The sequence below is a fragment of the Vipera berus genome (genome assembly GCF_964194415.1).
Source record: "Vipera berus genome assembly, chromosome: 5".
In the NCBI taxonomy this organism is placed as follows: domain Eukaryota; kingdom Metazoa; phylum Chordata; class Lepidosauria; order Squamata; family Viperidae; genus Vipera; species Vipera berus.
In genome coordinates this window covers 37,216,793-37,228,630 of record NC_138207.1, presented here as the reverse complement: position 1 = coordinate 37,228,630, position 11,838 = coordinate 37,216,793, and the positions used below count along the sequence as shown (strand labels likewise).

The window sequence follows — 11,838 nt, the reverse complement described above, 5'->3', positions numbered from 1 at the left end:
TTGTCAATCTCCCTACTTACTTTTATAAGTCAGTAAGCCAAGAATAAAATATTGCTATGATAGTGTTCATCTCTCTTGTTCATGCTTTAAATACTGTATCCATTGTAAGTACAGAAGTAGAAGCAAAAAGGTACATCAAGTGACTTGGATTCAAAATGGCATAGTACAAAACAATTTTATCTGAAAATTGTGGTGTAATGTGATCACAAATTCCATTCTTTGTTATCTGCAGAAAAAAAATCTAATTAACTGAAGGGGCAATTTGCAATTTTTCTTTTCTTCCTAAAATGTCCTTAAAGCTTTTGAGCCAGCTCTGAAGGTCACTCTTAAATTGAAATCAATAATCATAATTTTTAAAAATTAAACACTAAGTCACTTCAAAAGTAGTTAGAAATTTAAACATACTTTTGGTTGATTGCTTCATGATAAATAAAAAGCAAGATATGATTTGCAAAAAGGATTATCACAATGTGTTAAGATTTATTGCACAAAAAGTCCAACAGTGCAGGCAAAAGAGTTTAAATTCAAAAAAATATCTACATCATTTTAACCTGCTGAGATATGCCGAATCCTGAAGAATAACAAATGAGATGGATAGATTTTTTTAGCAATCAATAGTGTTCCCACTGGCAACTTCCAAAGCAACATTAATGAATTTGTATAAGCAAAAAGGGCCATCTTTTGAGGGGGCTGGGGGGGTGGGAATATAAGGAGAAAGTTCATACAATATTCCTAAGATGATGCAATAAAATATAGTTTTATTATTTAACAATAAACAAAAACACCTAAACTCTAGAAATATTCTGTTTTGTAGTCACTATTTTCATAAACTGTACAGTAGGGGGCACTTGCAGACAGTTTAAAATATTTGTTATGAGACAACCATCATTACAAACTGAAAAGTTTATTGGCACTTTTGGTTGTCTAGGAAATAATGACTTGTATATTATGAAGGCTTCAGGTAGATGATCAAAATATTAATGCTTTTGGATTTCAGTAAAAATTATCCATACTAATAAATAAATTAGTGCACATAACAAAGACTGAGCAAAATGTTCTCAAGGAAATATCATTGGTGGTCGAAAAAGCATGTTGAAAATTAGTTCACCAATTCAGAGTAGCTTCTTAAAAATGTAGCAACTTAAGTGTATATAAGTAATATATATTAAACTTATATATTATTTTTCACTGAAAGATGAGGTCCAGTTTATGCTAATCTCTATTAGCACAAAATTTAATATTGTACATTAAGATTGGCAGAAATCAGATCTGCGGCCCTTGAGTTACACCACCTAGTGAAAAATTGAATAGTTGGACAACCAAATTTATAATCACATCAAACTATATAGCCAGGATTTTTGAAATGTATAACCTGACTTTCAGCTTAAATTAAGTACACTAAGAGTATAGTGAACTACTGGAACATTGGTTGTTATTAGCTTTGTACATTTTAATACAGTGTATTTAAAAATATTATTACTTGAACCTAAACTGTGATCAAGAAATATAAAAAAATTAACTGCTGAATTATGTACTGTTGGTTTTTCTTTAGCCAGCCTCTGCATATGCAGCTTATGGTTGGAGTGCAGGTAGTTATCCACTTACAACCATAACTGATCCCAGAATTATGGTTGTATGTTGTGATGGGGGGGTGGGGTGTCATTAAACCTGAATTTATGACCTTTTTTGCAGTGGTTGTTATGCAAATCACCACAATCCATTATATCCATTGACAGAAATCATCAGAAACCAGCAAAAATGATGGCCTATAAATGTGAAGCAGTTGCTAAGTGCCAAAAATATGATCATGTAATGGGGTGTGTGTGTGTGTCTGTTTATAGACACTGGAACTTCAAAAATGGGTTGTAAGTACCTGGGGGGGCATCATAACTTTGAACAGTCGCTAAGCAACCAGACATTAACCAAGGACTACCTGTATATGCAGATACCCTGGATCCAACTGTAAAATTTGTTTTGCTTTTTTGTGCCTTCAAATCAGTCTTGACTCCTGGCAACAGGTCCTTTGGTCACCTTTTCTAGGTGCAATTTCTGTTATTCCTGGGGGATGGGGGGAACCAAATAATCTAATACAGATTGAGATAGGATTATAACCATCTAAGCCCAAGATCTGCATGATTGTCCTTAATTTTTTTTATATTAGACTTAGTTCTCTTAATTTTCAAAATTATTGTTCTAGTTGGCACAGAAAAGGGAAGAGAAATTTCATGAAAACATTCATTCCTGAATTTGTAGCTACAGGGGTAGGAGTGGAAAATATCCGTGATCAACTTCAGCCTGTCTGGGCAGCATGCTGAAAACAAGAGAGTTGGTTTTTATGCTCCACTATCAGGATGTGTTGTTTCCTGTAAGAGTTAAATAAGCCATCTGGGAACGGGGCAAGGAGACGCTAAAGCAGGGGTCTTCAAACTTGGCCCTTTTATGACTTGTGGACTTCAACTCCCAGAATTCCTCAGCCAGCAAAGCTGGCTGAGGAATTCTGGGAGTTGAAGTCCACAAGTCATAAAAGGGCCAAGTTTGAAGACCCCTGCGCTAAAGGTACACCTTAAATACGCAAGCGGCCGAATTATGCTGGTTGTGCGAATGCAATCATTCAATGCTGCTAATCTTTTGTGGCACCCAAAAAAGCCCCACCAAGCAACAGCACCCTGACTCGTTTGCTCGAAAGGCCCAAGATCTTTACTCCCACCAAAGCCGATGGGTTTTCGCAGTCCTTCTCTCGGCGGACACCACAGAGATCGCATCCTCCCGCACTCCTAGAGCAGCCGGAATCAAATTCCTTCCGGAGCCGGATGTAGGTGGGCTATAAGGAACGAGGGTAGCGATGAAGCCGGCGGTGGACGAGATGTTTCCCGAGGGTGCGGGGCCCTATGTCGACCTTGACGAGGTGAGGCGGCGGCGGCGGCGGCAGCAGCAGGAGGAGGAGGAGGACAGGCATTCCGACAGGGATATTTTGTCTCCGGTCCTCAGAAATGGGTTTGCGCCGACGTCCTTAGATGGCAATAGGCGGCGCTGTATGCTCTGATCCGTGGTCCCTTGTGCATATGCCAGGGGTCTTCAAACTTGGCCCTTTTATGACTTGTGGACTTCAACTCCCAGAATTCCTCAGCCAGCAAAGCTGGCTGAGGAATTCTGGGAGTTGAAGTCCACAAGTCATAAAAGGGCCAAGTTTGAAGACCCCTGGCATATATTGTCAGTAAATTAAGGCAGCCTTGTTTTTGTCCCTTCCTATCTTCCACTTCTGGTGTCTGGTTGGTGAGGTTGAACGAGGGAGAGTGGGCAGACTGGATGCTTCACAAGAGCGGGTTTTAAGTTTTAAAGAGCAGGTTAAGCGAGAAAGGTGGGGTTTTTGTGACTGAAGGGGCAAGATTATTTGGGGAGTCGTTTTTCATCTGTTTATGTTTATCTGTCATTCTGCCACGATGCCTCTGCTTTTTAAGGGGAGTGAGATTTTTGAGAGGATAAAAAATTGCTACACAAACATTGGAAGGGAAAGAAATGCTACACAAACATTAGAGGCCGTTATAATGTTAGTCCTTGTATCTTAATTCAATAATAGTAAAAAGCAATTATAGGGGTAATTCCGTCCAAATTGTGCTATATTTAGGTGAGAAACTAGAAACTAAACTAAAATTCTTTAAAGTTAAATAATTATATGAATAAGTTCGTACAAATAAAACTTTTTTTCAGGCTGGAGGAAGTACAGGTTTATTGATGGATCTAGCAGCTAATGAAAAGGCAGTACATGCAGATTTCTTTAATAGTAAGTGTTCGATTTTATTTTAAACCAAGCATGTTTATTTTAGTCATTGCTGACTGTTTTTTTAAAATCTTATTTCTTAGTGGCTTTACTAGAAATGGAGCTGAAAGTAAAAACATATCAGAAGAACATCATATCTGAGAGAATGTTAAGCCTGCAACAGTATCAAACAAATGTCCAATCACTAGGACCATTATTAATCGGGTTATTGGATACATACCTTTTAAAGATTTATCAAATGCATTGTCTATTAAGCAGAAAATCTTGGGGAAAACCCTCTGTTTTGTACCAGCAGTGTACATAGAGTGCATGTGTATCCTTCAGTTTGTGCTATAGCTCAACATAGCTCAAGGTCAAAATAGTTCAATTCTGGTATTGTGCCACTGTTGAGGGACAGGTATAATCAGTGCCCAAATAATAGCATGCTATAAAGTAGAAACAGAAGTGATTTCCAATAACATAGAAAAACAGCAAACTGAAAATAAGAAAAGCGTTACATGCTGAATGAATAAAGTGAACTGATAGCTTATGCCAGACTACCATAGCGTTCTGTACTCAATATTCTGATTCTATAAAATGGACAAACGATGGCCTTTGATCTATGCATAGCAAAAGGTTGTCCAACCCTGCTATAAAATGGGAGGAGGACAAGCTTTTAAAAATCCTCCTAGCATGTTAAAATAACTCATGGAGTTGCATTGTGTGATCTGTGCTTGAGAATCCCAACTTTACATTGCATAATGATCTTCCCATTTTCAGTTGAATTTCTTGTGAACTTACTGAATGGATTTCAAGATGTTTTATTCCAGAATGAGGGAAGTATGTAAGATAAAGTTGGGATTCTTGAGCACAAATCATAAATGCAACTACATGAGTTTTATATTGTTACTAAACTGTATTTACTAAATCTGGGTGACAAAAATCCAGACAATAAGTCTGCTTTTTATAATTCAGATCCATAAAATGAAGTTGTATTTACCTCTGTGTGATATTCATTTATTATCCTTTTAGATTTTGAAGATATGTTTGACGACGACGATATCCAGTGAAATGTGTCTTCCAGCTATGTGGTGCTGAATATTTACATTTCTTATAGACTATGTTCTAAACAAAAAGGAAATATGAACATAATGTTTAAGGCATTATGAAATGGCTAAAGATGGATAAAGAGGAGAATTATGAAGCTCATTTCCATTAGGATTTGTTTAGATGTAGAATTGTGTAGACTTGCTATAATAAAAACTAAATAAATATTTAATTTTGAAAAAAATGGCTTGTTAAATCATTCTAAAATTAGGATTAGAAAAGATAAGTTGTAACCATATTATTTCTCCACATAGAAGAAACTCTCCTATGCTTATAGCCCAAAAATCCACAATTCACTGGCAGATGAATAAGCTGGAATGTGCTTTCATTCATTTGAGGGCATTTCATGTATGGCTACATAAAGGAATATTGAGTACTAAGCCAGTCTTCCTATTTAGCTTTTTAAATCAACCAAGGCAACCTAGGAAATGCCACCTACTTGAGCAAAGTCTGGAATATGGGCCTGTGCCTTATTATGCAGTAGCGTAATATAGCTTTTCTTCTAAAGTTATTTTGCTTCCTTTTAAAATAGAATAAAATATGGAACCAATGCATAATGGTGGGAAAAATGAAGAGGAAGCAGTAGAACTAGATGCGTGCAGATAGCTAATAACTATAGCGGACCTTTTAGAATTAGTAGTGAAACCAACTTATTTTTCATTTTAAAAAACCCTTTGTTTTTATTGTTGCATGTCTTTTAAACTGATCTTAAAAAAATTAAAAAGATGTAAAGTGTGATGATCTTTTAAATTTACAACTATTTATCCATCTACTCATGTTAAGTTACAGTCTATATTTTTATCCTTTTATGAATCAGTTTTTCTAGGTATATTGAATGTTTTTACAATAAGCCGGGTTTGGGAGGCTGTGCTCTCAAGTTCTTGCACTAAAATCTCCACCTTCTCTGCCAGTAACTCCTGTTGGCTGAATCCAATAACAACTTAAGTCACTGTTTCTCAACTTTTATTGCTAGATAAAACTTTTATTGCATTTATTTAAAATAACAAATTAATCAAAGAACATAGAATCTCAGATGGTTGGTTTTTTTTGACAAAGTATTATGGAAAAGAAGTACTTTCAGAATATGTTCCTTTATTTGCATGATTCTTAAGAATGCAAGATCTCTGAGGTTATTCTGTGCCAAATTTCCATAGTCTATCATATTTGAGATGTACGATCCCAACATTTGCAAACATTATTGCCATGCTGGTTATGAATGGAAGTTTTGTCATGAGTGCAGAGAACAAGATGAGCACTCTTGCATTAGACAACTACAAATTCTTTGATTTTAAAAGGGATGTTATTTAGCTGAAATCCTGCTTTATAGAATGGTAGGCAAATCAGAAAAAAAAGTAGTCTACAATAAGTTCTGAGGTCTTGTAGGAATTGATTTTTGTGCTTCTGCATCATTTTAAGGTATAGATCATTCTACCAAGTAGAGATAGTCCTTGACTTATGACCACAATTGAGCCCAACATTTCTGTTGCTAAGTGAAACATTTGTTATGCGAGTTTTGCCCCAACCTTCTTGCCACATTTGTTAAATGAATTACTCTAGTTGTTAAGTTAGTAACATGGTTGTTAAGTGAATCTGGCTTCCCCGTTGACTTTGCTAGTCAGAAGGTCACAAAGGTGATCACATGGCCCTGGGACACTGTAACCGACATAAATATGAGTCAGTTGCCAAGCATCTGATCACATGACTATAGGGATGTGCTATTGTCCTAAGTGAAAAACAGTCAAATCACTTTTTCCAGTGGTGTAACTGCAAACAGTCACTAAATGAACTGTTGTAAGTTGAGGACTACCTGTACTCTGTGTGTTTCCCATTCTAGTGCTGCTATGGCTAGAAAAAAATGGATTCTCTTACTAATGTATCTTTGAAAGGGGCAAAGATTCCTTTCTCAAAATCTGGCCCTTAGAATTTAATAGGAGTATATGCCTGTTATTTAAACATATTAAACAAGCATATTCCCACTGAAGATTTAACAGCACACTTTGTTGTTGCTTATTTATTCATTAACAAAAAATATAATCAATCAACAAAAGTTTTACCCTACCTATATTTGGATAGCGCAGAAGAAAAATACATAGAGAAAAAGTATATGTACAGTATATAACTATATAAACCCAACCAGTGTTGTTTTTAGATCATGATTACATGCCTTAGCATCATAATCCCCAAGATGCATCTATAGGCACCAGTAATTCAGAGTTCAGTCAGGCTTCCTGACAGATCTACTTTTTTACAAATGGATGATAGATAAATGATGAGAGAGAGTTCAAGTCTGTGTTCTTGAATAAATTCCTACAGTTTTCAACATCTTCAGAAATCACTGAATAAGCTGGCCATGCCTAAGGCAGAAATACTGTAGAACAGTATCCTGGTTTCCAGCATAGTTCCTTTAATCACTACATCAAATTGTCTCATATACTGTATATTAAAAATATATTGATTTTAAAATAAGAAACTCGCACCCTGCAAACTGCCATTTTTGTGGGGTCATCTTTTTTTGCAACAGTTACCCTTATCACCAAATATCTATTGGAGTGTATTCTAGATGGATGTTGGATGCAAGGAACTAAGAATAATAGGAGGAATGAGCAGTTTGGAGCAGTTACTTGCCTATAGATAGGAATGTTGCCGGACTAAAGCACAAATCCTCATAACCATTAGTTATACCCTATGAAAAGTTAGGGAGGGTTCATCCTGGCTCTCTTCCTACCTACCAAAAATTCCTGCTGAGCTTTGCTCCTTGGGAAAGACCTCCTCCCTCCTGTGACTATAGTACTACATTCCACTGCACTGGAGTTGCTTTTGACCATTATCTGTAAGCTTCAGATGGTCCACAATGCTGTGGGCCAGGTACCAGCTGATACGTGCCACTGTAAACACACAATTCCCTTTATTTAAATGAATTAGCTTTATGTTATTTAGCATGAATGAAGACCTATATATGTGCAGCCAACCAGATCAGGACTCCTTATCAATACGTACTAAATACGTACTAAAAATCATGGTTTTATTAGTAGTGCAAACTTTAACTGGGCAAAACGGTGCATCATAGGACAACTATTTTTGAATCAAGGTACTTCAAGTGAACTAACATACAGAATGCATCCAAAATCCAGAACTCCCATGGAATTGAATTATGGAAAATTTTATGACAAAAAGATTACCATAAAACATTTTATGACATAATACAAAATGTTATACAGTAAAATGTTTCCTATGGTTAACTCCTGATGTTTGACTACAGGTTATTTTCAAGGCAGATACATCTCTAAATATCTCCTTGAATTTTTAAGAACTGTTCCAATAATGGAAGTGCATTATAAATTCTGCCATTGTTGAAAGCATTGAGGAATCTGGTAAGGACATTTGTCTGAAATATTGGCCCAATAGGTTACAAGTTTTCTTCTTAGTTTTCAACTTTTAAATACCTAAAAGGCTTAGCATATTTGAAAGACTAGCTCTCCCACAATGAATCTGCCTATTACTTATATCAGCAAAAGTAGTCCTTTCAACTAGCTCAAAGTTTCTCAACCTTTTGGATGTGTAAACCTCAACTCCTAGAATTCCCCAGCCAGCAACTGGGCTGTATAGCAAATGGAGGAAGGTCTTCTCCTGTGTGACTGTCAGGTTCTGGAATTTAGTCCCATTATGTAGAAAATGGAACTGTTTCCTATTTGCTTCCAAGTGCAGTTCAAACACCTGATTTTAATCTTTGAAACTTCACATGGTTTATCACTGAACTACTTGCAGGACAGCTTCATCCAACTGGTCATGACCCATCTCACCTTCCTCCAACTGGTCATGACCCATCTTACTAGTGATGCCTCATTTCATGAAATGAGGGTGGTGAAGAAACAAATGTTGTTTGCCCATAGGGGATTCTGTACTTTGGAAATGCTCCTACATCCCTCAAGATTTTAATCTGCCTCTATGCTGTCAGTTTTCCATAAGCAATTAAAAACATTTTTTTTCCAGAAATACTTCAAAACATGAGCTTACATTTTCGATGACAGCCCTGTGTATTTTGGGTTTCTTTTATTATTGTTCCGTTTATTTTTTTGTACAATGGATGTTTCATGGTTTATTGACAGATGTTATAAGCAGCCAAGAATTTGTGCAAACAAGATAATGTATTAGTAATAACTATTTCATATTGAGTAAGTCTTCTCAAAGATGAACTTTAATTAATTTTCTCTTCTTTGAAACTGCCTTACCCACTTAGTGCCAGATAAAACAATCTGCTGCAGCTAACTCTGTTGTTTTTCTGGGAATTGGACAAAAAGTCCAAGAATGCCTTTTGGTCTCTAATCTGTTTCATAAGTCCAGTGTTTTCTTTGGATGTATGTAGATTGGTCTATAAAAACATATATATATGTTAAATGCTTGTTAACTATTTAGATTACCTTGCTAGGCCCCAAACATGGGACAAATCTTTATTTCCTGTTTCAGCCTATATATATATATACATAAAAAGGTAAAGGTAAAGGTTCCCCCACATACGCGTGCTAGTCGTTTCCAACTTTAGGGGCCGGTGCTCATGTCCGTTTCAAAGCCGAAGAGCCAGTGTTTGTCCGAGGACGTCTCCGTGGTCATGTGGCCAGCATGACTAGACGCCAAAGGCGCACAGAACGCTGTTACCTTCCCACCGTAGTGGTCCCTATTTTTCTACTTGCATTTTTACGTGCTTTCGAACTGCTAGGTTGGCAGAAGCTGGGACGAGTAACAGGCGCTCACTCTGCTACGCGGCACTCGGGATTCGACCCGCCAAACTGCCGACCTTCTGATCGACAAGCTCAGCGTCCTAACCCACTGAGCCACCGCGTCCCTATATATATACATAAGTATATACATATACTTATACACATACATACACACATACATACACACACACATACACACTCCCTGCAGCTCTGTCATGAATGGACAAACCATTCAAGCAGCAATTTTGAGAGAACATCTTATGATATTCTCAGCATTCCCCATGTATCCAGCTGGCCAAAAGGTTGAAGATCCTGATCTAGGATACTGCATGAACCCACCAAACTGCAGTTTATCAACAAACCATGTTTTTAATTCATAGTTATAGTGAGCACATTTACCATGTTTTTCTGGTACTAGCTTTTAAGATTCTAAACTTTTTAAAAAGTCTTGTGGTTTAAGCCAGAGTGTTGACGACATCTGTTATAAGTCTCAGGAAGCCCCCTCAAAAGAGACAAGTGGTAAGAAATACAGTATTAGGAATTCTAGTGCAGCAACATCTGGAGGACCACAGGTTCTCTTTGCCTCCTTTAAGCCTTGACAGCTCAACCTGCTGCTTTACAAAAACATATTACCCTTTAATGTTTTCACTGTATCATGTTTTTCCATAGCCTCATGAGAACTTTGCTTTATAAAGGGACCCATAAATATAAATAATGAAAGAGTATCTAAATAAGCAGCCAAGCTTGAGCTATGAAAAAATTATAGGAACTTTAGGCAATTATTCATCCCAGAATTTTTACCTCTCTGTCAAAAGCAAGATGACGGGCAGACCAGCCTCTTTACTGTTAATTTGATTGCAAGACCTTTTCCTAGGGTTCTGTCAAAGTATTGATTGCCCTGCATTGCACAAGCAGCTCTGAATGGACAGATCCAGCAGCGATAGAAAACAGTTCTCTGAAGCGGAACTGTATCCTGCTGTCACTGAGCAAGATTCCTGCTGTACAAAGGAATGGAGGTAGCAATTAGAACATTCTTTTTGGGGCTCCCCACTGAGAGATGATTAAAAACCCTGGAGCTGAGAAGCAGGTAGGTCAGGCTGTGAGAAGAAAGGCAAACCCCATATGTTTCTTTTTCATTCTGGTGGAGAAAGGGCTAGGATAGGGGTCTTCCACCTTAGCCAGATGGATGCAATCCACTTATAATATTCACTAATCCAATCACAGATAGTAATTTAGAATATGGCTTGATACTGGAGTATTGTGCTTGTATACTTTAGTGTGATTCACCATTGATATATAGCGCATTTTTGCTTCAATTCATTGGTTAGGTTTTGACATGATATTGGACTATAGTTTACTTAATTGTGGCTCGTTGAATAGGCCATAACAAATGGGCTCCACACAACATGTTAAGACATAACCAAACTAATTATGTTATGGCTTGATGTGGTGTGCCATATGAATTTAGCCAGGATGTGGGCAATCTTTGGTTTAATATCAAAAGTTGCAATATAATAAATATGATGAAATATTAGATTTCCAGATAGTATAATGCTATACTATCAAACTAGCAGAAAGAGTTTATAGGAAGCAGTGTAAATGTGAACAAGTAAAAAGATCAGATTAGAGCTGGAAAGGACCTTGAAGGTCTTCTAATCCAGTCCCCTGCTCAAGCAGGAGTCCCTATATCATTTCAGACAAGTGGCTGTCTAGTCTCTTCTTAAAAACTTCCAGTGATGAAGCACCTACAATGTCTGCAGACAAGTCGTTCCACTGGTTAACTGTCCTCACTGTTAGGAAGTTTCTCTTTAATTTCAGGTTGCTTCTCTCCTTGATTAGTTTCCATGCATTGTTTCTTGTCTTGCCTTCAGGTACTTTTGAAAATAAATTGACCCCCTCCTCCTTGTGGTAGCCACTCAAATACTGGAATAGCGCTATGATGTCCCCCCTAGTCCTTCTTTTCTCTAGATTGGCCATTCCCAAATCCTGAAACCATTCTTCATATGTTTTAGTCTCCAGACCTTTAATCATCTTATTTGCTCTTTGCACTTTTCCCAAGGTCTCGACATCTTTTCTGTAATATGGTGACCAAAACTGGATGCAGTATTCTAGATGTAGCCTTACTAAGACTTTATAAAGCGGTACTAATACTTCATGTGATTTTGATTCTATGCCGCTGTTTATACAACCAAGGATTGTATTAGTTTTTTTGCTGCTGCTGTACACTGCTGACTCATGTTGAAGCTATCGTCCACTAGG

At 37.1% G+C, this 11,838-nt stretch overlaps 1 protein-coding gene across 1 annotated transcript; it reads left to right on the top strand.

The window, feature by feature from the left end:
* Window positions 1-2,805: 2,805 nt before the first annotated feature.
* Window positions 2,806-5,581, top strand: COPS9 (COP9 signalosome subunit 9). Its single transcript, XM_081328717.1, has 3 exons — window positions 2,806-2,905; window positions 3,709-3,781; window positions 4,790-5,581. The coding sequence occupies exons 1-3, from the start codon at window positions 2,843-2,845 to the stop codon at window positions 4,825-4,827; spliced, it is 174 nt and encodes a 57-aa protein (XP_081184843.1). The 5' UTR covers window positions 2,806-2,842; the 3' UTR covers window positions 4,828-5,581.
* The last annotated feature ends 6,257 nt before the right edge of the window (window positions 5,582-11,838 follow it).

Coding starts and splice junctions, on each gene's coding strand:
- COPS9 (XM_081328717.1), top strand. CDS start 2,843: ATGAAGCCGGCGGTGGACGAGATGTTTCCCGAGGGTGCGGGGCCCTAT. Junction 2,906..3,708: donor CCTATGTCGACCTTGACGAG/GTGAGGCGGCGG, acceptor ACTTTTTTTCAG/GCTGGAGGAAGTACAGGTTT. Junction 3,782..4,789: donor ACATGCAGATTTCTTTAATA/GTAAGTGTTCGA, acceptor TTATCCTTTTAG/ATTTTGAAGATATGTTTGAC.